Source organism: Rhincodon typus, chromosome 20 (genome assembly GCF_021869965.1).
Source record: "Rhincodon typus isolate 14 chromosome 20, sRhiTyp1.1, whole genome shotgun sequence".
Taxonomy (NCBI): domain Eukaryota; kingdom Metazoa; phylum Chordata; class Chondrichthyes; order Orectolobiformes; family Rhincodontidae; genus Rhincodon; species Rhincodon typus.
Window position 1 is genome coordinate 29061207 of NC_063351.1, and position 25365 is coordinate 29086571.

At 38.8% G+C, this 25365-nt stretch overlaps 1 protein-coding gene across 2 annotated transcripts; it reads left to right on the plus strand.

Moving 5' to 3' along the window:
• The first annotated feature begins 8271 nt into the window (after positions 1 to 8271).
• On the plus strand, positions 8272 to 24461 carry nsmce4a (NSE4 homolog A, SMC5-SMC6 complex component). Of its 2 annotated transcripts, none has more exons than XR_007264277.1 (11): positions 8272 to 8625; positions 9790 to 9870; positions 10912 to 11042; positions 11737 to 11882; positions 12078 to 12177; positions 18194 to 18284; positions 19406 to 19500; positions 20302 to 20350; positions 22028 to 22113; positions 23339 to 23400; positions 24244 to 24461. XR_007264277.1 is itself a non-coding variant. In XM_020533855.2 (11 exons), the coding sequence occupies exons 1-10, from the start codon at positions 8358 to 8360 to the stop codon at positions 23371 to 23373; spliced, it is 1110 nt and encodes a 369-aa protein (XP_020389444.1). In that variant the 5' UTR covers positions 8273 to 8357; the 3' UTR covers positions 23374 to 23400; positions 24244 to 24461. The 2 variants fall into 2 exon arrangements, 1 of the variants encoding a protein (XP_020389444.1); XM_020533855.2 differs by having other exon boundaries at positions 8273 to 8625; positions 23311 to 23400.
• The last annotated feature ends 904 nt before the right edge of the window (positions 24462 to 25365 follow it).

A 25365-nucleotide genomic window follows, 5' to 3' on the forward strand; every position in this document is an offset into this window, starting at 1 on the left:
GAAATTAGAATTTGGCGTTTGTACAATGCGGGGGGGGTGGTGGTGGGGAGCATTGCATGGTCCCTTTAAAAGATTATGTGCTTTTTCTGTGCTTAGGAATTTAAAAAAAAGTCTGTGAGCAGCAGCTTGAAAGTTTGCAAGTACACAGAAAGTACCTGAATTGAAACATTTGTTTCAAAAACTGTATAGTTAGCTGGCCAAGCAGCAGTTTTTATCAAAACAACAAGTTTTGAACATAGCCAATCAATTTGAACCAGGCACTTAAAATACCAAAAACCAATTAAATTTAAATCTGATGGTTTTGACAACATAGGGCCAATCCCATTGTAAGAAATTGATATGTCATCAAGGGTATAAAAGAAGTGGCAGTTGGCAAAGACAGGAGAGCTAACTGCCACCTGCCAGCCTTAATAGTCCTCAGCTCTCACAGGCGCCTCTATGTATTAGAGAAAGCACCATCTAAAGAACAAAGGTATCCATGGCACAACTAGTGAATATTCCTGACAGAAGAATCAACGTAGAAGGTACAGAACATTCTGGAAGACATTCACCTGGCTGTAATTTCAAGAGACTATTTATAAGTGGGACTTGTATTTATTGGAACAGCATTCTATTAGAATCTTGTTTTAGTAGTGAAAAGTTAGTAGTTAGAAGGGATTCATTCAGTTTGTTAATAGTTTAATTAATTTGTTCACTGTTACTGTTAGATAAATAAATTGTTACTTGTTGATTGTAATGTGAGTGTCAGGGGTTTATTTTATTTAACCACTAGAAGTTGCTGAAAGGCAGGTTACACCACTTTTCACACTCATTTTACAGATTATAGGGCGAGGTGCTCCTCTTTGGGTGTTTTGCTTTTAGTCCTTGGGGTGGGGGTGGGGTCAACTTCTGCTTTATAACACCTTATTGTCATTACATGTGGTTTATATCATTGTTATTTACACCTCCCAATGCCTGATCTTGTCCTCTCAATCTAATTTTCCTCCATTAAAATTTCCACTAAAATTTCCCTTTGTAACTCAAAGCCCTAAGTCCAGAGTCATTTTACTGTGAATCATCCCTAAGGTATCAATGCCTTGTAAAAGTGGGTGATGAGTTAAACACCTAAAATTCCTTTTGGAAGGGTTAATCATCGAGCAGATTTACCTCTGTTTGTTTTTCTGATTTTGAGTTTTCCTTCCACACTGACACATCCATGCATTCTGTAACTTGTATTGTAAGGCATGTTTTAGAAGTACAATCTAAGTAGCCAGTAGATCCAGGAAAATAATAGTTGCTTAATTCTGCAGAACTTAAGAACTGCTTAAAAAGGAATTTGTCATGCATTCATCTAGACAGAATCGCACAAATACCACATTTCATAGGGAACAACATTTTATGCTGCACAAAATGCAGCGTGCTCACAGACATTAGATTAACTTATTGCAGGAAAAACAATGAAACAAGATAAACATTTTATGAAACACTAGCAATTCAAAAAGTGTTCAGCAGGCAATACTGCTGTATTTATCAGAATGGAAATCCAGCTAAAACAATGACAATGACCATTGAACTTTCTATTGTGTTAGTGCCACAGAGAAAGCACACTTGTATAATGTGACAAAAGACATCTAATAATCAGTAATTTAGTTTTGACTGTCTATGCATATTTCTGTTATCATTTCTACCAGAACAACTATTTCATAACCTTTTACTTCACAGAAAACCATCAATATAACTAGAATAAAGATTTACTTTTAAACTGTAACTTGATTAAAAAATATATTAACATGAAACTGGAATTTGAACATTAATACATAGAATACTGAAATACTAAATGATATTTGTGTCCTTCCTAAGGATACATGTTACTTGTTCACATCTCTGCTACTCTGGTTATGTGATTGCTCTTGTGTGCAACATATTCAAGAACTGCTGTACAGATTCCTCTGTGGTATCACTAACTGAACATAAGTTCACTATCAATTAACTAAACTGTTATCGGTTAATATTTTAACTTATCAGTCTGACTTTTTTATTTTAATGATAACTGATCTTTCAATGTTAAGTTTGCAGTCAAGTATAATCAAAAAACGTCATGAAGTCCTTCAAAAAGGATTGATACCAGGTATCATATTGAAGGAAGAAAGTTAACTCGAAAAAGCAAACATGTGAATATGTATGAGTAATTTTTAGAATGGCCTGTTATGTCATGTAGTATTCAGTATATCTATTATTAAGCAGACTCCAGCATCCCAGCACTAATAGCCACAGGAGACTCCTGCAGTCCTGCAGTACCCTTCAACCTCTCTTGACAGTCACCCATCTATCTGACTGAACCTCTGTGTGACCACCTCTCTAAATCTACTAACCATCACACTCTGTGACTCTTGCATGCTCCTCAGTGACTCAAACTGCCTTTCTAGCCATTCCAAATGGTCTGGTATAAGACAGATCCAAGCACACCTCCTGCAAACATAATCTCCATGGACAATCAACTGTTTGCTAGTCTCCTACATTCAACAGGAGGAACATAGCATTCCATTGACTAGCATAATTGCCCCTTAAAAATTTGCCTTCATATTCTTGCCTAAAAAGACCCACACTTTTCTCAAATCCAGTATTTATAGACTGATTGCTGCTGTCACTCTATGCTGGAAGGATTTAAAGCCTATATTCTATACTATAAGGCCCAAAAGAAGAAGCTCTAAATACAACCTTACATGAAAAAGATCTACCCTTCACTTACCCACAGTTTTTTAACTTTAAAGATGTTTCAATCATAGCCTATTAACTAGTTTTCATTGCCATGTTCAAAAATTACATCACAGCATTAGACATCTAATACACATCAGTTAAAGACTTGAACATTAAGAACAAACAAAAATGGATTAAAATACAAACTAACCTGGATTCTCATGACATACGTGACTAATAACAGTAGAAACAGTTAAGTTGGAGACTGCTTAGTCAACAGTGCACTTGCTCTCAGCCAAAAGCAGCTCCATACTAAATGCCAAACTAAACTAACAGAGTAACGTACAGATCAGTTCAACTTCAAACCTTAGTATTCTGATATCTTCACGAACTATTTACCTTTATTTTCACATCGTCTTTTGTGAGCAGTTGAGCACAGCATGTATCTCCTCTCTAAGTCTTCAATCATTGTTTAATGTCAGGCTACTGTAGCTGAAGCTAACTGTGGCTGCACAAGAATCTTATGCACCAAAATTGTATTGGACAATATTGTTATGATGTAGTTTAAAGTGAGGCTAGCCTTGTCTGGTATCATGTGTCATCAGGTTAAAATGAACAGGCTCTAATCCTGGCTTTTATTTCAATGCATAGATGACTTTCTTTTGTAAACATTCAGCACTGCTCAAAGTATGAGTGTACTCATGAAAGGGAAACTGGAAAGGAATTTATGGCATGAATTGCAGGTTGCTAATTTTTATTTTAAAATTCTATTAAAATAAGTGACTCAAAAAACACAGAGTAAATCCAGCTCCAGGGAAACTAAACTGCTTCTTTAAACCAAACTGTCAATTTCTCCCCATATTACCCTCTGAACCCTAAGCATACTGCATCATTCATGCCAGACATAGAAATGAACTGTCTCCCCATTAAAGCCAGATTGGTGTTTTTATAAAATTCATTCATGGGATGTGGAAGTCACTAGCCAGGCCAGTATTTATTGCCCAGTTATCAATTGTCCAGAGGGCAGTTAAGAGTCAACCACATTGTTGTGGGTCTAGAGTCACATGTAGGCCAGACCAGATAAGGATGGCAGATTTCTTTCCTTCAAGGGCATAGTGAACCAGATAGGTTTTTCCAACAGTTGGCAACAGTTTCATGGTCAACATTAAGCTCTTGATCCCAGGTATATTTTAGTTAAATTCAAGTTCTACCATGATGGCTAGAATTCCAGGTACCTAGAACACTATCTGGGTCTCTGGAATAGTAGTCTAGTGTTAATGCAATTAGATCATCACCTCCCCTCTACTTGTCATGGTTGTCATGCTGATTGTTGATTATCTCATTCCCTCCTAACCTCTATCATCTCTCCCCTTTACATTTGAATTTCCTGCTTCATTGCGCATCCCATCATTCTGCCTGCAAATATCACAATTGAGTTCCCCAGTTTCACTACCACAGCACTGGCTCCTGATAAACCCTCCTTTGCCTTTTAATGGACGGGCTCTAGGACTGACACTCTTTGTGACCCACCCCTTGACAGACCTGGATGGTCAGCCCTTCTGACGACTGATTGTAACCCTGGTTGAAATCTGTGCAGCTTTCCGAGTGACTTACTGTGACTCCCAAGACTGTTTGCACCAGACCTACAGGACTGACTGGGGTTAATTCCCCAGAATGTGGAGGTACTGATCCCTTCACCCTGACCTCCTCAAGTGGTCGAATGACTGTGCCCAAGCCCCTGGACGGCCTTGACTTGCTGCGCCAGGACTACTGACTGAAGAGCATTTCCCTTGACTTGAGTGAGGATTACACCCTTTAGACTTTGAGACATGTTGATGCACGTATACTATGTTTGCTGCTTAGGCTGCAGGCAGAAATGAGTCCAATCCACTTATAACATGATTCTGTACTTCAATGCTGCACTTTGGAGCACGGGCACCATTTATTAGAATGCTACTGTCAGGACATTTTTCATGCAGGAACAGGCACCAAACTCATGGATTTGACTAAGGTGTACCCCATCAGGGATCCAAAAATGCTTCAAGGAACTTCATACTGTGGTATATTCACAATGTCATCCGTTGCTACCTGGAAGTTTCAAAAGGCATAAAAATTCAGGACAATGGCAAGTTCCATTGTCAGCCACTGGGAATGTCATCCTTGGTCTGTTGTGAAGCCTGAGGTCAGCTGTGAAGCCTGAGGTCAGCTGCACTCTGTGACTGTTTTCTCAGTGAATCCAAGCCATCTCAGGCATTTTTACTAGTTCATGTAAGAGTATTTCTTGCAGAATACCTGTGATGTGTAGGGCCTTCATGGACAGCCTCCTTCTGCTCTGTGCTTGTATAGCTTACCTCCTCTCCCCTCCATTCCATTCCTTGGCATCCTGCAGACATAAAAAACACTGCAACAACTGACCCCTCACTGGGTCCATTACTCTATCTTATCTGATTGCTTTCAGAATCTTATATCCACCAAACAGCTCCAGGAACTCCATGCAGTGCTCCCACCAAGTCAAAAATCTATAATTTGAAACTCTGTCTTTTAAATAGGCCCTGTATGGCGGATCCATCTTGTCTCTTTCTAACTGTATTTCGAAGAATAATATACCAAATTGTTGCAGAGACTATAGCATTATCTTACTTAGAATCTTGGCATTGCATTAGCCTGCTGTGTATCATCTGAATAGTACTGACTGCACAAAGCCTCCTGACACGCAAAGGGATGCACCTTTGTGCATACTCTTCCCACTGCAATGTTCCAAGGGTGCACAGGAAGTGCAGGCCTGGAGGTGCGAGTGCCCCTGGCACTTTTGTGTCCAATTTACATTTCAGGAGGAGACACATCAGAACATGTTGCATGTTTATAGCTAAATGACTCTTGAATCTAGCACGTATGTCTGAAATGTACAATCAAAAACAAAATTGCAGATGCTGGCGATCCAAACCAAAAACTGAAAATACTGAAAATACACTGTTGGTCAGTTAGCATGTGTCAAGAGCTGGTCTCTCATCCCCTGCCTTTTCTGCACTGAGATGATTCTAGATAAGGAGCACGTCTCAACAGGCAATCTTCAGGCTTTGCTTGTCTGGTGACATTATGGGGACTGGGTGATGGAGCAATATTTTTAACCTAAGTTCTTTTACATTCTTTATTATTTGTCCCCATTTACAAAGGGACAGCACAGTGGCTAGCACTGCTGCCTCACAGCACCAGGGACCTGGGTTCAATTCCACCCTCATGTGACTGTGTGGAGTTCTCCCCATGTCTGTGTGGGTTTCCTCCAGGTGCCCCAGTTTCCTCCCACAGCCCAAAGGGGGACAGGTTAGGTAGATTGGCTGTGCTAAATTGCCCACAGTGTTCAGGGATGTGTAGATTAGGTGGGTTATAGCTGGGTGGGATGCTCTGAGTGTCAGTGTGGACATGTTGGGCCAAGGGGCCTGTTACCACACTGTAGGGATTCTGTGATGATTTTCATTTGGTTTCCAATTGACTGAGGCAACAGTGTCCCCTTATGGTTTCATTAAGAATATACACCTGTAGGGAGCCTATTCTCTTCCCTGGCTTTGCCTACACTCAAATAGCCCCAGAAAAAGAATATGCAATATCAACCATTTGAGGTCTGACCTCAAGACACAACATTATTGTTTAAATTTTGCAAGTTTTATTTGTTTTGTGGTATCAATTTCTAGAATACAGCTGCTGCAAACCTCAAATCAAAACAAAAAGTGCTGGAAATATTCAAACAATTTTGTCCACACCTACACAGACAGAAACAGAGCTAATGTACTAGAATACCTACAGTGCAGATAGAGGCTATTTGGCCCATCAGGTCCACACTGACACTCCAAAAAGCATCCCACCCTATACCTGTAATGCCACATTTACTATTTTAACCCACCTAGCATGCATACTGCAGGGCAATTTAGCATGGACAATCCACCAGAGGAAACTGCATCATCTGGAGAAAACCCACTCAGACAGGGGGAAAACCTGCAAACTCCACAAAGAAAATTGCCCAAGGGGGAGGACAGCAGTGCTAACCATTGTGTCGCCACAAGGAGCAAAAGAAACAACTGAAAGGTCACAGACTTGAAATGCTAACAGATCTAATTTCCAACAAGTCAACATTTCAAATATGATTATTTGCTTTTATGAAGCTACTTTGGGCTCCTTGGGAGGTTCAGTAAAGAAAACAGCAAGGAATCCACTGTTTCTATCATGGTTTCTTCACATTGTGTAGACAAATTGCAGATTGCTTTCCAGATGCTGTCAATCACCCAATCAGTCTGTTAACATGGTGGCCCACCATTGCAATTGTACACCTTAAGAGCAATTGCTCTCATAATAACAGCTGTTTCTGGTCTCCTTCAGTATTCCAAGAAAGTTCAACGTGAGCATTTCATCTTTTGACCACGCACCTTACAGCTTTCTGGACACAATTTCTACAACATTGAGACAATAATCTTTGTTCCCTCATGCAGCATTGCCCCACTAGACTGTTGTTGCTCTCATTGTTGCTTTCTTGCCACAATTCTTCTTTGTATCATTCACTTACTCCTCCTCTGCACCCATCTTTTGATTGTGTGTATGTAACTGGCTCTAGCAACTCTTTTTGTGATCTTCCACTTTTCTAATCTAACACAGTTCATTCACTGGACCTGAAATGTCAACTCTCCTGTTTCTTCACAGATGCTGTCAGACTTGCTGAGTTTATCCAACAGTTTCTATTTTTATTAATTTCTCTCTCATTGGGCTGTCTCCATCTAATTGCTCACTCCTTCATGCCCCACCCTGTGATGAGCTTAAATACCACCTTTTCCTAGCTATTGGTTCTGAAGAAGGTCATTAGATTTCAAACGTTAACTTTGTTTTCTTTCCACTGATGCTATCAGACCTGCAAATTTTCTCCAGAGAAATAAGGACTGTAGATGCTGGAAGCCTGAGCCTATAGGTGCGAGGCTGGAAAAGCGCAGCAAGTCAGACAGTATCAAAGTAGGATAAATCAACGTTAGTGGACCGAGTCGTATTGAAGGATTTTGGCCCAAAACGTTGACTTTTTCGCTCTTCTGATGCTGTCTGACCTGCTGTGCTTTTCCAGCCTGCCACCTATAGATTCTGCTGAGTTTCTCCAATAATTTGTTTTGGTTTTTTTCCCCCCACTTACATAAAAGAATTACCCTATATAGAAGATAAGAGATAACAAGGTATCGAGGTGGATGAACACAGCAGGCCGAGGAGCAGAAAAAGCGACCTTTCGGGTCTGGACCCTTTTTCAGAAATGGGGGAGGAGAAGGGGAATCTGAAATAAATAGGGAAAGAGGGGGAGGCGGATAGAAGATGGATAAAGGAGCAGATAGGTGGAGAGGAGACAGACAGGTCAAAGAGGCGGGGATGGAGCCAGTAAAGGTGAATGTAGGTGGGGATTGGTCAGTCCAGGGAAGACGGTCAGGTCAAGGAGGCTCGATATAGAACTTTTATTTTAATAAAAATTAAAATCTCAAACACTAACACTGTTCCTCCTTCACAGATGATGCAAACCTGGGAAACATGTTCAACTATAAACTAAGAGTCGGTGTCTTTGACTTCCGGCGCATCTGAACGACGTCTCTGGAGGTGACGTGCTGGAAAGGCGCTGGTTTGGCTCTGTACTGAGGGGGTTTGGCGGAGGAGGGGGGGAAACAATGTCTGAGGGCAAAGGTCGAGGCCGAGCCCGAGCCCCTCACCCCACTGGGGGATCGCAGCGCTCCGCCGCAGGCACCTCCAACGGCACCATGGCCGGAGCGGGAACTCCGCAGCGCGGCAGGAGGAACTCAGCCGTCTCGGATTGTACCATGACCGAGGACGAGGAGCTGGTCGACGGCGCCATTCCGTATGGGGCCCGGGATGATGACCCGAACCGCCGGAGGATGCTGAGGCACCAGTACCGGGAACTCATCAACAGCGTTCAGCGTGAGTGAGCAGGCACGGGGACCGGCCTCCGGCCCCCCAGTTCATATTGTAACCTCTTCTCACTCTCATCAGGACACCCTGGGTCGTCCCTCTTCCCCCGTGAACTCCAATAGGAAACATGTAAAATTAAATAACAATAGAATCTCTTGTCCATATAAATACCACGGGCCAGTTTGATACCGAGTTACCTGCACCTGCATCTATGTTATTTGTGAACAGGCTTTTCCTTTTTTTGAGCAGGCTTGCCCTTTATAATAGGGTTTAACAATAATTTCCACTCGGTTAGACTTGAACAATAAGACTACGTTCGAGCGGGAGATTTAAGTTCAGTTCTCATCTGCTCCGGAGGTGTGTAATAAAATGTCTGAACAGGTTGATTTTTAAAAATGTCCGAAGTTGCTGGTTTGTGGCTTTCATGAGAAAATGTGTCGTTGCAGAATATGATTCTGAAAGCCAGTCAAATTGCTCTGCTTTACCACTTCATTTGCTCACCTACTGTCCTAGAGTGGTTACCAATTTGGTTTGTGTGAAATAAAGTTGGTGTGAACAGTTTCATCTCAGGACTTCATCCAATGTTAGTAGAATCTGGAATTCGCCTGTTTATTCCACTCTGTCTATAAATGGATCTAATCTGATTCTGCTTGGACCATAGTTTATGATAGTGGAAGTGAGCCTGTGATCAGTGTTCCTCAGGTGGTTACATAGTTCCTCAAGCACTTGCTGCAAGATCTCCATTCTGTTCTTTTCTAAAACATTAGTGTTTATGTGAATCAGGATTCTTAGCTCGATTTCATTTCCAGAAGATTTTCTTCGCATCTACTCTTTATGCTTATTACCCTTGCATCAAGGGGGCAATGATCAGCCACAGCTGCAAGTTTGGCAGAAATTCTGCCACTACTAATGAATTGGTGGAATCTTTTGCTTCACGTTGTTAATTTGTTGTTTTCATCTCTAATATCCTGAATGTCATGAATTGAGATGAATTTGACAAATACAAGCGTCAACAGTTTCCAATGCCCTAAATTATTTAAATTTTTGTTTCTGTTTGTATGCTGTAATGACATCATCTCCCTTTCTTCATAGTCTTCTCTGGAGTTGCAGTCAAATAATCCACAGAATTTTTGATATGTGGTTCCCTGATTTGCATTCTCCTCAATGTTTCAGAAAATCGAGAGGACATGATCAGACCGAACAGTAATAAACTAACAGAAGCACTTGAAGAAGCAAACAAGCTGTTTTCCAATGGTGAGTGCTCTATTAATACTATGTACGTGTGTACAAATGAGAGGTTACAATGCAGTGAAATCCAAAAATACAAACTTTTTATGTCTGAAACCAACTAACGGGATTGAAATAAAAAGCAGAGAGGTTATGTTGCAGCTGTACAAGGTGCTGGTGCTGGTGAGGCCACACCTGGAGTACTGTGTGCAGTTTTGGTCTCCTTACTTGAGAAAGGATGTATTGGCACTGGAGGGGGTGCAAAGGAGGTTCACTAGGTTGATTCCGGAGTTGAGGCGGTTGGCTTATGAGGAGAGACTGAGTAGATTGGGATTATATTCATTGGAATTCAGAAGATTGTGGGGGGATCTTATAGAAACATATAAAATTTTGAAGGGAATAGATAAGATAGAAGTAGAGAGGATGTTTCCACTGGCAGGTGAAGCTAGGACAAGAGGGCATAGCCTCAAGATTAGAGGGAGCAGATTTAGGACTGAACTGAGAAGGAATTTCTTCACCCAGAGGGTTGTTAATCTATGGAATTCCTTGCCCAGTGAAGTAGTTGATGCTACTTCAGTAAATGTTTTTTAAAAAAAAGGTAGATTTTTTTTTTTTGAACAATAAAGGAGTTAAGGGATACGGTGAGAACGCGGGTAAGTGGATCTGAGTCCACGAAAGGATCAGCCATGATCTTGTTGAATGGTGGAGCAGGCTCGAGGGGCCAGACGGCCTGCTCCTGCTCCTAGTTTTTATGTTCTTATGTTCTAAACAGGCTAATACAGCACCAATCAGTTTCCTGTTCAGGCCATATCTAAAAATATAGACTATAATTGAAAGTTATCTGGCCTTTAGCTTGGTTAAGGTGATCAAAAAGACAATAGTCAGTGGTGTACATTTTCTCTTCTAGCCCTAATTTCCTCAGTCTCTTGGTATTTGTTCATCACCATGAATCTATGGGGGTGTAAATATCCAGTAGCTGAATGATTATATTGTACAGGAACCTCGTGTGACTTTGAACACTGCACACTACTTGAAAATTTAAATTATGCCTTATTATGTATTTTTCAGTCCGACAGACACGCGAGGCAGCATTGGATGCGCAGTTTCTGGTGCTTGCAACAAACCTTGGTCAAGAGAAAGCTAATCAGTTACACACAGACATGATGGTTTTTGACCCTTCAGTCTTTGCAGAGGAACTAGTAAGTTTTCATTGCATGCAAAAGTATTGGAAAAATAAATTGAAGAGCTTTCAAGTTCATCCCAAACATCAAGCTGAAAACATGTTTAAACTCTGCTTTCTTTCATTTTGTATCAGATCATTTAGCTTGCATAATTATCCTGATTAGAATCAGTAATGATTACTGTACCTATCCAATAGCTTTGACATTTGTGTGGTTTGGTAATTACTTTGTGGTCTTGGCTTTTACAGTTATACAGTATTAGATTTATTTTAAATCAAAAGTATTGATTTCTAATAATTTCTGGTGTTTATTAACATTTGTTCACCTTTGCTTATTGTTTCACAAAGATTAAAATCATATGGTAATAACCTTTGTTTCCGAGAGAAAGAGGAGGAGTCTTTGCTGGTTTTATGCTTAATCAATAAGACTATTGTGACCAGATGTTTAAATTGAGTACTGATTTTATCACCTCATTTGATATGGTATGTATTGCTAGATTAGGAGGAGGAATACACAGCTAGAAAACAAAATCTAAAATCTGTTATGTATACCACAAATTTGTTTATTAAAGTTGGAATGAAAATTAATGTATAAATCACAATGTCACAAGTTATTTTAACAGTTAATAGCCACAATGAAATAGTTTGTTTTTCACTTCACAAAATTTAAATGCTAATTCTAATACTGTTGGATATAAATAACTTGTGCGCAGTTAACATTCATGGGCTTGAACCGACTAGAAACTGAAGGGAGTGATGATGATGATGAATCTGCAGGGTGGCTTCCAAAAGATGCCTGGACCAAACTTGGAAAAGAAGCTGAGAAATATTTTAAAAGAGCTCCGGCCTTTCATTTTATGTAAGTTGAGCACGTTTTTCTCCTGTTACTCATAACAATGCCAACTTTGTGGCGCTGCAGTCCAAATACAAGGCAAAACTGACTGTATTTCAAAGATGCTTCACTGACTGTCAATTTTATTGGTGGTCATAACTTGTTATGTTGAGTACTGTGCAAACGCAAGTTTATCTTGAACATTTCTGTCTTATGATCTAGGCTGGGGTCTTTCAAGAGTGAACCTCCAGTTCCCCGACAGAGAACTGAGAGACAGAAGAGGGCCCCAACAAAGGAAGAACATAGAATAATGCCAACACAGGTTTGTTGATTGATTGATTGATTGATTTTTTTTTTTTGTTTTAATGCTCCTTTATAGATCTGCATTTCAATGTTTCCACGCCTGAGTTCAGGTTGTCTTTTAAACTCAGCAAAACCTCTTGGATTACATGTGGACCAACACAAATACAAACAACGTTGTGTACAGCAATCACACAAGTGTGAAGTTCTCTGTCTGGCTTTTGTAATAACACAGTAAGTTTTGGACAAGGGCACAAAAATTTAGTCAGCATGTCTAAACTTCCCCTTTTTTTTCTTATTATTTCATGGAATGTGGGCATAACTGGCCAGACCAGCATTATTACCCATCCCTATTTGCCCAGAAGGCAGTTTAAGAGTCAACCACATTGTTATGGGTCTGGGGTCATTTGCAGGTCACACCCAGGTAAAGATGTCAGTTTCCTTCCCTAAAGGACATTAGTGAACTAGATGGGATTTTTCGACAATCGAGAATGGTTTCGTGATCACCTAATTCCAGATATTTATTGAATTCAAGTTCTACCATCTGGTGTGGCAGGATTCAAACCTCGATCCCCAGACATTACCAGGTCTCTGGATTAATAGTCTAGTGATAATACCAGTAGGCCATCATGTCCTCCTGAAATATTATTTTCTTGTTTTCTTTACTGTGATCTGGAACCACAAGTCCTGTGTACAAACCACCTAGATTATGCTGGTGTTAGACCAACAATCCAAAGGTCTTGATTTTAAAATGTTAATAGAGTTCAATTGAAGTTCTTTTGTTTTTGATTCAGGCGAGTTTATTGCCCATTCCTAATTGCCCAGAGGGCATTTAAGAAACAAACCCGTTGCTGTGGGTCTGGAGTCACTTAGGCCCGACCAGGAAAGGATAGTAGTTTCGTTCTCGAAAGGACTTTGGTGAGCCAGATGGGTTTTTCCAACAATGGATTTGATGTCATAATTAAACTTCCTGTTTTTATTGAATTCAGATTTCACCATCTGCCATGGCAGGATTTGAACCCAGGTCCCCAGAACTTGGTCCTCTGGATTAATAATTCAGCAATTGCACCACTCGGCCATTGCTTCTCCTGCCCTGTTTAGTACCCTGTGTCTAGCAACAAAGATTAGAAAGAATCACTGATTCTGGAAGCTTAACTCTGTTCAGTAAAACAAGCCAATTGTTCGCTAATATCCTTTTTAGAGAACCGTATCGGTCGTGCCCACTGGTCTGGCCTGTGTGTGACCAATGTCTTGTTGAGGATTCATTCTGAAATGTTCTCTGAAGTGGCATAGCTAGGTCCTTTTCTATAAGAGGGTAAGATGTATGAGCAGGAGTAGGCCATTTAGCTCATCGAGTCTGCTCCATCATTCAGTGAGATTGTGACTGATAATAATGCTCAACCTCACTTTCCTGCCTTTACCAATAACCCTTGATTCTCTTACTGATTAAAAATCTGTCTGTCTCAGTCTTGAATATATGCCTTAACAGCAATAGCAGGTAAAGAATTCCACAGATTCACATCCTTCTGAAAGAAGAAATTCCTGCTCATTTCTGTCTTAACTGTGCGATCCGTTAGTCTGAGATTATGCTCTCTCATCCTAGATTCTCCCAAAAGGGGAAACAATCTTTCCACATCTACTCTGTCAAGTCCCCTGAAACTCTTGTATGTTTCAATAAGAGTGCCTTTCATTTTTTTCCTAAATTTCGATGAGTATAGGCCCAGCTACCTCAATCCATCTTCGTAAAACAAACCCTCTATACCTGGTTTGAGCCTAGTGAATCTTCTCTGGATTGCCTCCAAAGCCTGCATATCTTTTCTTTCAATAAGGGGCCCAAAACTTTCACTGTATTCCAGCTGTGGTTTGACTCATGCCTTGTATATAATCTCCTTAATTTTAAACTTCACATCCTTTGAAATAAAGGGCAACATTCCATTTCTCTTCCCTATTACCTGCTGAACTTGGATGGTAGCTTTTTGTTATTCATGAACGAGGACTCTCTCAAATTCTATTCTGTAGCTTTCTGTAGTCTTTCTTCATTCAAATAATACTCCTCTCCTCTATTCTTCTTGGCAATATGCATAACCTTACATTTCCTCATAGTATATTCCATCTGCCTAGTTCTCACCCACTCATTTAACTTGTCTATATCTTTCTGCAAACTCTCCGTATCATCACCTATCATCTTTCCATCTATTTGTGTCATCCACAAACTTGGCTTTATTACATTCACCTTCCTCATCAGAGACATTAATGTATATTGTAAATAATTATGCCCCAGCACTGATCCCTGTGGCATATCAGTAGTTACAAGTTGCCATCCTGAAAATGGCCATCTCATCCCAACTCTTTGTCACCTATTAGTTAGCCAATCTTCTGTCATGAGCAACGAGGGATGGCTAAGAAATGTGGCCTTGCCTGCATTGTCCACATACTATGGAGTCACACAGCATAGAAACAGGCCTTTTGGCTCACTATGTGTATGCTGACCAACAAACACCAAACAATGCGAATCCCATTTGCTTGCACTGCATTTACCTCCATAATCTACAGTGCCCTGGCATTTTAAGCGCTCATTGAGATGTTGCTTAAATGTTGCATGAGTACCTTCTCCATCACACTCTCAGGCAGCACATTGATGTTTCTACCATCCTGTGGGTGAAAATATTTTTCTTCAGATCTTCTCTAAGCCACTTACTCCTCACCTTTAAACTTATGCCTCCTGTTTGCTACAGGGAAAAGATTGTCACAATTTATTCTGTCTATGCCTCAAAATTTTGTATTCCTCAAGTGGAGCCCCCCACACCCCACATTCTCCTCCCCGCCTTTCTACATTCACATCCAAGTTGTTAATGTACACAACAAACAGCAAGAGTCCCACCACCGAACTCTGTGGTACACTACTGAACGCAGGCTTCAATCACAAAACAGCTCTTCACTATCAATCTTTGCCTCCTGTTTGCAAGCCAATTTTGGATCCACTTTGCCAACTTGCCTTGGATCCCTTGGGCTCTTGCCTTTTGGACCAGGCTTCCATGTCAATGTCCTTACGGACATCCATGTAAACCATATCAACTGCACTACCCTCATCAGTTTATTCAGTCACCTTTTCAAAAAAAACTCAAATTTGTCAGACAGAATCTCTCTCTTAACAAATCCGTGATGAATATCCCCAATCAATCCCTGCCTTTCCAAGTGTTGAGTATGTTAGATTTTATTTAGGAAATACGATTTAATAACCATACTGTTCAACTTCACTACTTCAACTGATATGAAGAAGGGTAACACCCGAAACGTTGACTGCTCCTTTCCTCCAGATGCTGTCTGGCTTGCTGTGTTCTTCCAGCCTCCTGTTTGTCTACCTTGGATTCCAGCATCTGCAGTTTTTTTTTTTGTGTCTCCCATAACTCTGTTGCTGTTTGTAGCAGTTCCTTGATTTGAAAATGACCTCTATCTGAGGTCAAAAATTTCTTGCATGGGTCTTAATGTGCCCTAATGGGCTGATTCTGGACCTGCAGATCTTTGGGCACATGGGACAAGATGTCACATGTCACTTCACTTTTCTTCACTGTTGCTGCTGTGACTCATCAATAACGTTGTCAGTGGAATATAAATTCTCACATTCCAACTTGCAATATTTAAAGTTTTCTTTCTTTGACCCCCAAAGATGGTGGTCTTGCAGAGTGTGGTGATTTTGGATTGCCATCTTAATGTAGTGGGAGGGAGGTGTCAGACAAAAGCGTGATCCAAAACACTTCAACAGCAGAACAGACAAAGGATAATTCTATCTCCATTTTGTAAAATAAAAACTTCCATTGCTTAATTGATCTATTTTCCTTTGATGCCTTTTAGCTTATTCCTCACAACCTATAGCTCACAGAAGACTTCCTAGATCTAAGTATTTGGTACATGCGTCATTATTCAACCCTTTTAATTAAGAATCTGGATCTTATAAATCTACTCAGAGCTGTAAAACATCTACTTTTCCTGTAAAGTAGTAACCAAACATTTTTTGATCCTGTGATTTACTAGAACAGTGCAAAACCAAAAATGAGCAAACAAGGAGTTTGTAACTGAGCATTAATTACAAAAATACCAAAACATCAATTTAAATGAAGAAGGAATTAATTTATTTGAAAGTCAAATCAATGGTGTGCAAACAGTGCCTAGCCTTTTAATTTAATTTGCAGTTTTAAAAGTTTGGTTTAGCCTTTTTTTCTAATTCTGTAATATCTTTTTAGATAATATGGAAGATTAAGGCTTTTTATTATACCCTTCCACTCTTGGTCCCTATTTTTCTTAATTGATTCCTAAATAAGTGCCGAACACATGGAATAAATCTGACCTATTAAAATGGCTTTTCAGTTTAAATGACAGCCAAGCTGCCTACCTTTCCATGCATCCATTTGCCCACTTTTTTTTTTTTTAGCTACATTGACACTCCCAGCACCCTCCTTTACAACTTCCACTGTACATAAGCCCCCAGTCTAATACTGCCTGTTCACGTAACTATCACATGTGTAATTGTAAAGTTGGGTTTAATTTAGTATGGCAGTATTTGGAGTACTGATGAACTGAAAGCTGCCTATGTTTTTTAAAGACAAAAACAATGGACTGGTTTATCTCAAACTGGGAATTATTCAAAACCTGTACAAATCAGTGCTTTGATTTATCCTTGGAATGTCTATAATTTAAGCAAAACTGGATTATATCTTTCCTTCAGCGATGGAAGATTACCATCTGTAATCTGGTTAACACGTGACAGCAACCTAGACTGGATGGCAAGCCACTTGGCTATAGATGCAAGTACTAATGAAGAAGGCCTACAAACAGTACTTCAGGAAAGTTGTCAGTGTGGCTTAGTTGTCATGCTCTTTCTTTGGAGACAGAATGTTGTGGTTTCAAACCCTCTTCCAAAGTCATCTGTGCACATTCTAGCCTGCACTTAATGCAATAATAAAAGGGTATTGTATCAGGGCTATTTTTCAGGTGAAATGCTCAACAGTGGCCTTGTCTGCTTTCAGAATGTTAAAAATCTTGAGATTAGAATGAGGAGGGAATTTTTCCAAATGACCTCGTCCACATTTATCCTACAATCGATACCCTTAAACAGTTTATCCAATCATCTGTCTTGTTTTCACGGTCTTGTGTGCAGATTAGCTGTTTTATTTCCCTATGTTACTGTTTGAACTGTAAGAACTATTGTAATTTATTAGTTGTGCAAGGATTTAAGGCACCTTGAGATTTAAGTTCTTTATAACTGCAAATTCTTTTCCTTCCCTGAGAAGTAATAAGATTTTGTTTCTTGTCAACTGATCAACTAAACTTAGCACTAAACTGGACAAGATTACGGTACTGGTAAATGCAAACTTCTTTCATTCTTAGTGGCCCGTTGGTTCTCGCTGCTACCTCAAAGTACCAGGGACCTGGGTTCAATTCCAGCCTTGGGTGACTGTTCTCCCTGCGTCTGCATGAATTTCCGTTGGGTGCTCTGGTATTCTCCCACAGTCTAAAGATGTGCAGGTTAGGTGTTTTAGCCATGGTAAATTTAGGGTAGCTGGTAGAGGGTTAGGGGGCTGGATCTGGGTGGGATGCTGTTTGGAAGGTCAGTGTAGATTTGATGGGTCAAATGATGTCTTGCGCACTGGAGGGATTCTATGCTCCTATGATTTACTTCATGACTTTTGCATAAACATTCATTTAGTTTTTTTTAATCATTCTCTTCTTTTTCTGTCAGAAATCATGGTGAAATATGCTAGGCAGTCTAATTTCAAAACTGTCTGTAGTTTTGATGAAGTTGGCAACTTCACTCAGTGACCTCTGCCAGTGGGTGCCTGAGAACTGCCATGCCTGCCACTGAAAACAGGTGCACACACTGGCGTTTAAATAGCTTGAAATAAAGGAAAATGAAAGCAGCAAACTCAAGATGTTAGTTTGGAGATTATTGATTTTATGCAAACAAAATTAGCTAGATTTTTAAATGTAAGAAATGATTTGATATTTTTGAACAAACTTCTATAATCACTTATTTTTAAAAGCTGAAGAAAATGGATGAATCTCATCAAGAAGCCACTGAAAAAGAAGTTGAAAGGATCTTGGGATTGTTGCAGGAGTACTTCAAATCTGACCGTGAGTATGGTACATGCAGTACGCTAATTGCTGGAATTCTGTTGCTATTCTTTACAGTTAAAACTCTTGACACCATTTTGAAACAATCTTTGCACTACTATTTAAGACAGTTTAAAATTGAATAATGAAAAGTAGAACTATATTTTTGTAGTAGTAAATGCACTTAACACTATAATGAAAGGACTCAACTATTTGTAGTACTTAAAATTTGACTTGTATATAGAACTTTCTCCAATTGATACCATTATGTCATACATGTTTTTTCATTCACTCTTAGTCATTCTTAATCAGTCATATATGCATATATATTTTGATTGTCTCATTCTTGGCTTCATAATCTTCTGTTTCACATTTGATTCTTTTTATTCATTCATGGCATATGGGCATTGCTGGTTAGGCCAGCATTTATTGCCAATCCTTAATTGGTCTAGATAAGGTAATGTTCATTTTGAACATAGTGGTGGTTGACTTTTGACTGGCTTAACAGGAATGACTCTTGATCTCACCTGGCAACCAGGAGTCAATTCCACTGATCTTGCACACAGTCCCATTCCACCTGCAGAATAACCATGAACAATGTTGAATCACTGAATTGTTCAAAGTGAGCAAATTTAACAAGCAATCTTTTGCCTTCAGAAGTTTATGTTGGGAACCAATTGCTGCAGATGTATTTATCCCTTCCTCAACATTTCTCTCACCTATTTTCAGCAGTCTAATCTCTGACTCATCGCCACTTTCATGCAATGACAGCACACATGACTGCCACAACATTGCTATATTGCATTCTACCACTGTTAACATACCTTGACACATTACAATAACAACTTTTATCTAATCGTATATAATTCATTCACCTTTCTCACCAATCACTTTCTCTGACTTCCTGTTTGTAAATTATAACTTGTCCATTTTGCTTTTGAGCAATGCCATCGGGTAGTAAGTGTAATTTATAATGACAATTGAGACACCTTTTTTGTGGCTTTTATTAGCTGGTTTCCACTGCAATCTGGTATTTGCTCAACCATAAAGTATATTTTAAAAAGGTTCATAAGATTAGGATTTGAAGAGAGAATGCGACTCTTGTGAAGATTATAATTTTTTTGAATGAATTATTTTTACAGCTGAGACGCCGATCAATTTCTTTGACTTTGTAATTGATCCACATTCTTATGCACGGACTGTGGAGAACATATTCCACGTGTCCTTCATTGTGAGGGTAAGTGTTACATAAAATAATTGACTCGAAGGGCAGCTATTTTCACCAAAATTCCCTCTACACAAACAGTACATAAAAGCATTGTGTAAGAGGAGAAAATCTATCTTGCAAGAGCAAGATGTTATTTTCTGTTCTGTCTCTTGCTCTGATGTTGTCTCATGAATATTGGTTATCCTTGTGGCTATTCATCATAGGATGTCACAGTTTGGGTTATAGCTGTCTTTGTTGATAACTCTAACTAGGCTTCTGAACAGTGTCCGTCCTCTCACCCAGCAGTGCTAAATTTGGTCATAGCATCACTGCTGCTGGCTTAACTGAGACCAGGTATTACAGTACAGGTTAGGAAATTTTCTCTAAAATATAAAGAATTATTTCCTATGCTGTACTTCAATGGTCCATTTTGTACAAATAAGTTGATAGAGAAACTTCCCTTGTGCACCTAATACTGTATTGATATTTTAGCTTTTGCTCTGAGACTATTAAGTATTAATTCGAGCTTGGGCAATACTTTGTAGATGCATCTATAATGTGCTTACTTGTACCTTTTTATCATTTTTCCCATAGTAGTTGAATGTTTAGTAAGCATGATGGAATCATTGGAATGCAAGGTTTCTTTTTTGTAAAAGTTGAGTGGTTCAAGGCACTTTGTGTGCACTAATTGCCTCTAGTCTGAAGACCTATTGACATTGTGCTTTGTAGTGTGAAATTCTCCATTTCAAAGAGCCTTATTGACTATTAGATCTAGCCCCAACTCCTAAGTTCCTGGCTGTTATCTAAAATGATGGTATAATATATTTTCAGGATGGATTTGCTGCCATTGGACTTGACCAAGATAAACTACCAATCATTGGTGAGTTACTCTAGACATTTATCTGTAGACTTCTTTTATAGCTGGGCACAGTATATGACTGCATCCTTAATTAGTACTAATGTATATATCTATTGCGTAGAATAACTTGTCTTTTCAAAAAGATAACTAAATCCCATCGCATTATTTGAAGAGGAGCACAGGCATTCTCCCAGTTTTCTGGTCAGTACGTATCCAGAGTTGTTAAAACACATTTGGTTGTGTATCCCATTTTTGTTTGCAGTACCTGCTGTACATTAGTTGATTGTTCAGAGTGTTTTGGGTATCCCAGGGAATGCGAAATGCACTCTGTAAATGCAAGTCCCTCCCTTTTTTTTATATTTGAAAGTCATTACCAGAGCTCAATCTGCCTCTAAATGGTATACGGGAAATATAATTTGTAAAAAGGAGCTGACAAATAAGTAAACATGTAAGTCTGTTTTTGTAAATGTAGTGGACAAATTTATTGTACATATTTTCATAACGACTATATTTATATATTGTCTACATTTTAGAGAACAGTTGCAGTTGATCCACCTTCACCATCATGTACAAACCAATCTCCAAAGTTGATGTTCGGTTGTTAAGATTGTGGATAATTCATTTTATTAAACCTGTTCTTCTGTCTGTATGCATACAATCTTCTGCTTGAACAGGACTGCAGTTGTAGCTTCCTTTTTGTGATTTGATGAATCACTAAGTGTTTCTCAAAGGAATATAGCAGTTGGTGTTACATATTAGGGCCTTGGCAACTGAAAGCACAGCCAATAATGGAAGGAAGATTAAAAGTGGAATATGTAAGAGGTTATAATTGGAGCAGCACAGGTGTCATGGAGGTTTCCAGAGCTGGAGGGACTTGGAGATGTAAAGGCACAAAGTCATGGGAAGAATTTGAAATCAAGAATTAGAATTGGAAAACTGACATGTTGCTTACATAGGACATATGGCACAAAGATAGGCCTTTTGGCTCAGTTCATGCCAGTATTATGCACATACTTGAGCTGCTTCCTTTCTTTCCTTCTATAAATCTACCACCTAACCATCTCTTCCTTTCACACTGATATGTTTGCCTAACTTTCCATTAAAAATCTATTCATTTTCAACGACACCTTGTAGGAGTGAGTTCAATGTTCTCATCGGTTTTTGGGTAAAAGAAAGTTTCTTTTGAATTTTCTCTTGGATTTCTTAGTCACTACCTTGTGTTAATGGCTTCTATTTACGCTCTTGGCACAAGAAAATGTCCTCTGGTCACTGGTTTTGAACTTGTGATCTTGGTTTACATGCTATTCTGTGAACTGCAGCCTGTCATTGTCTACCATTTAAGATTGATGACTGAATGTTAAGTTGTTTTGGGTGGCATCAACATGTGTCTCAACACAAATCGTAGATAACTATATAACGTTTTGATTTCTCAGAAAAGCTGTTCTCTTGGCTTTGGGTTGAGGTAGGCCATTAGCAATGAAACGTGAGTTGTTTTGTAATGTTGTCCAGCAGTCTGAGATCCAATGGCATTGTTAGCATCGAGTCAATAATTCAATTAACTTAAATTGGTTTCAAGACATCGTCATTATGGTGTCTATTAGCTGATATTTGTCAATGCATATAAAATATACAAAAATAAATCATAGGTGTCCATATATTATCAAAGGAAATTTGTATTTTTGTGATATTTATTTTCAGAGCCAGTGAATGAAGCTGTTGATAATGAAAGGCCACAACAACAAAGGCAACAGACAGTTATTTCTTTGAGTCAGCAGGAGTGGAAAGTAGGTACAGTAACTTGACTACCAGAAAAGTAACTATATTAAGTCTGTTTGAAGTTTTTAATCAAATTTAAGTTGAGAGAGGCTTTACTCAGAATAATCTTGGAATCAAAACATTTTGTTCAGGATTTTTATGTACTTCATACACCACATTAAAGGGAGATGGTGATGCGGTGGTAATGTCACTGGACTGGTAATCCACAGCCCTGGGTTGATGTTCTGGGGATATGTGTTTGAATCCCACCAAAGCAAATGGTGGAAATTTGAATCCAATATAAAAAAAAATCTGCAATTAATAGATGTCATCATTGTTGATTGTGTTTAAAAACCTGTTTGGTCACTGTTGTCCTTTTATGGAGGGACATTGCCGTCCTTACCTGATCTGGCCTTTGTGCTTCCAGACTTCAGCAATGTAGTTGACTCTTAACTGCCCTCTGCAATGGTCCTACCAGCTAATCAGTGGGCAATAAATGCTGGCCAAGCCAGCAATGCTCACATCCCATGAATGAATTAAGAAACAATTTTGTAGGATGATTTGTGAATGTCACAAGTTAACATGCCTACCTATTCGAATTGACTGCTGACAGATACTTTGAATCTTTAAAATACTGTGAGTGCTCTGATATTTTGCTTCATAGAATCCCTACAGTGTGGAAGCAGACTATTCGGCCCATTGAGTTCACACCAACCCTCTGAAGAGCATCCCACCCAGCCGCTGTAAACCTACATTTCCCATGGCAAATCCACCTAGCCTGCACATTTCTGGATGGTATGGGCAATTTAGCATGGCCAATCCACCTAACCTGCAAATCTTTAAACTGTGGGAGGAAACTGGCAGCAAACCACACAGACCCAATGAGAATGTGCAAACTCCACACAAACAATCACCTGGAGCTGGAATTGAACCCGGCTCCCTGCTATGACGCAGCAGTACTAACCATTGAGCCACCATGCTTGGATGTAGAAGAAAAGTAACTTGTGTTAGGCAAGTTGTAGTGATATGAAAGCAGGGTTCTTCATCATATTTACCATTATAGTTGACCCCTGTTGGGTCTATAAACCAGAATTTCTGATATATGTAGTTAACAAACCACTTAAGCTTTTCATTTTCATAATTTAGGTTTCCTAATTTATTTTGACTAACATTTGAATTATGTACATGTGTTACCGATAGTAAAATACATCTTTTAAATCTTGCAGGAAATAATTGACACATTTGAAATTGCAGATGCCATGATACCGCCATCCAAGCAAGGAGACTGATTGATTAAATTCTTTGACATATTCAACGTGCGTACATTTTCAAAATGTTCATTTTTATCAAGTGGACAATTCAGACTACTAATGTTTGTCACCTCGGTTTTAAAGAAAGGTACTTAGACAAGTCAGTGTTTGTTCTGGACTGAAGTTTAGCCTTCCTTTGACAGTGTGCCATACAATTAACATTTTTGCAATTTGTGCACTGAAAATTGCACAGCATTACACTGATGTATCCCAGATTTCATCAAACAAGTCATGCAACAACACAATTCCAAGACACTTCATAGCTCATGCTAAAATCATTTGTTTTTTATTGAGGTGTGAATTTCTGCAGTAGTACATCAATGTATGTAATGCCAGTGACATCAGCTGATACAACAACCATGAATCTGAGCTAGCTAAAGTTAAATTAACTAATAGATCACCTATGGCACTAAATACGCATGAGTTGTAGGCACAGGTATGGGAATCTTTATCACGACAGAACTTAAATAAATTTAAGGTGCATGCAATAATTATTTTTAAAATAAAGATGAATAGAAATTGAAATTTTTAATCAGTTAACTTTAAGTAAATTTCTGAATCCAAAATTCAGTATTCCCTTATCTTTTTCTATGTCCTTTATCTAATTGGACTAGCAAAAATCCTGTGTACCTGTATACCGTACTCCATTTAAAATCTTCAATTTGTAGCACATTTCCTTTTTGCATTTGTATTGTTTAATGTAGATTAGCAAGAAAATGGGCATATATTCTGCAGTCTTCCACTGACCACATCACAATTTTCATGCTCCAATTTGAAATCAACAACTTTTACCGTTATTCTGTCCTAAAATGTGCACTTTTTGATTACTGTTCAACAATTTGTTTGCAGGTGCCTTATCGAAAATCTCTACAAGAAATAGAAGATGTAATCTTCAAAGTGAGAATTATCTTGTATATTTAGCTAAGAAAGTTTGTACAGCAATGTAATAAACATTACCATGTTTATTTGTGTAATTTTTAGTTTATTTTTTTAAATTAACAATCCCAGCTACTTGTTGCTTGGATGTAGTCTTGCATTTTTTAAAAATAAATTGTTTAATTTTCCGATTGTTGGTTCCTGTTTTTTTTTTTAAAAGAAAACCGCCAAGAGCAAAATTATGTACCGATGCAGGATCAGAATTAAATGTTATCAATTTTGTATTTACATTTGGCTGGAAACATTAACTATTAATTCTTCTTAACAGTAAATGAATTTATCACTAAATTTATAACATAAGGCTATGACCAAATCTAGGCGGGGGGTGAATAAATTCCTGTCTCTTCACTCCTGAGGTTGGTATAACAGTTTTGGAATTTTTAAACAACATTTTCTTCCTAATTTGACATAGTTGAGGAGTTATTTCTACTGTAAACTCACTTAATAAAAGAATAAACATTAAGATATTCCACAATGTATATACACACACTGAAGTGCAAGCAAACTGAACAGATGAAGTTTGAGGGGATGTAGAATTGAAGAACATTAGTTATCAAGTGAAGCAGTTTCATCTTGAGGTTCTGGCAGGATTTTGTGATTGAGGTAATGTACTACATCCAGGAGAACACCATCTCCAAAAAGAGATTCCTTCGTCTGAATATTTCAGATTGTCTTTTCTGTAGCTAAGACATAAGCTTATAATCATGCCTTTTCAGGAGATTGTTTTGATGTGTAAATGTTAACAAAAATGGAAACAGTCCATTTTAAGAGTTTCAGAATTCCTCTTGATCCTTGCATGAGACTGGAATCTAAACAGTTCTTTGACATTTTGGGAAGGACAGGAAAGAAAGAAAAGGAGATAAAGTTGTGCTGATGATACAAGATAGTATCAGTACATAAGTAATAGAGAAGCTCTGATCAGGAGAACAATGTGTATGGAATCTGGGTGGAACTAAAAAGGAAAGGGGCAGGGGACATTGCTTGGAGTTATTACGAGTGACTTCAATATGCATATGGTCTGGGTAAACCAACTGA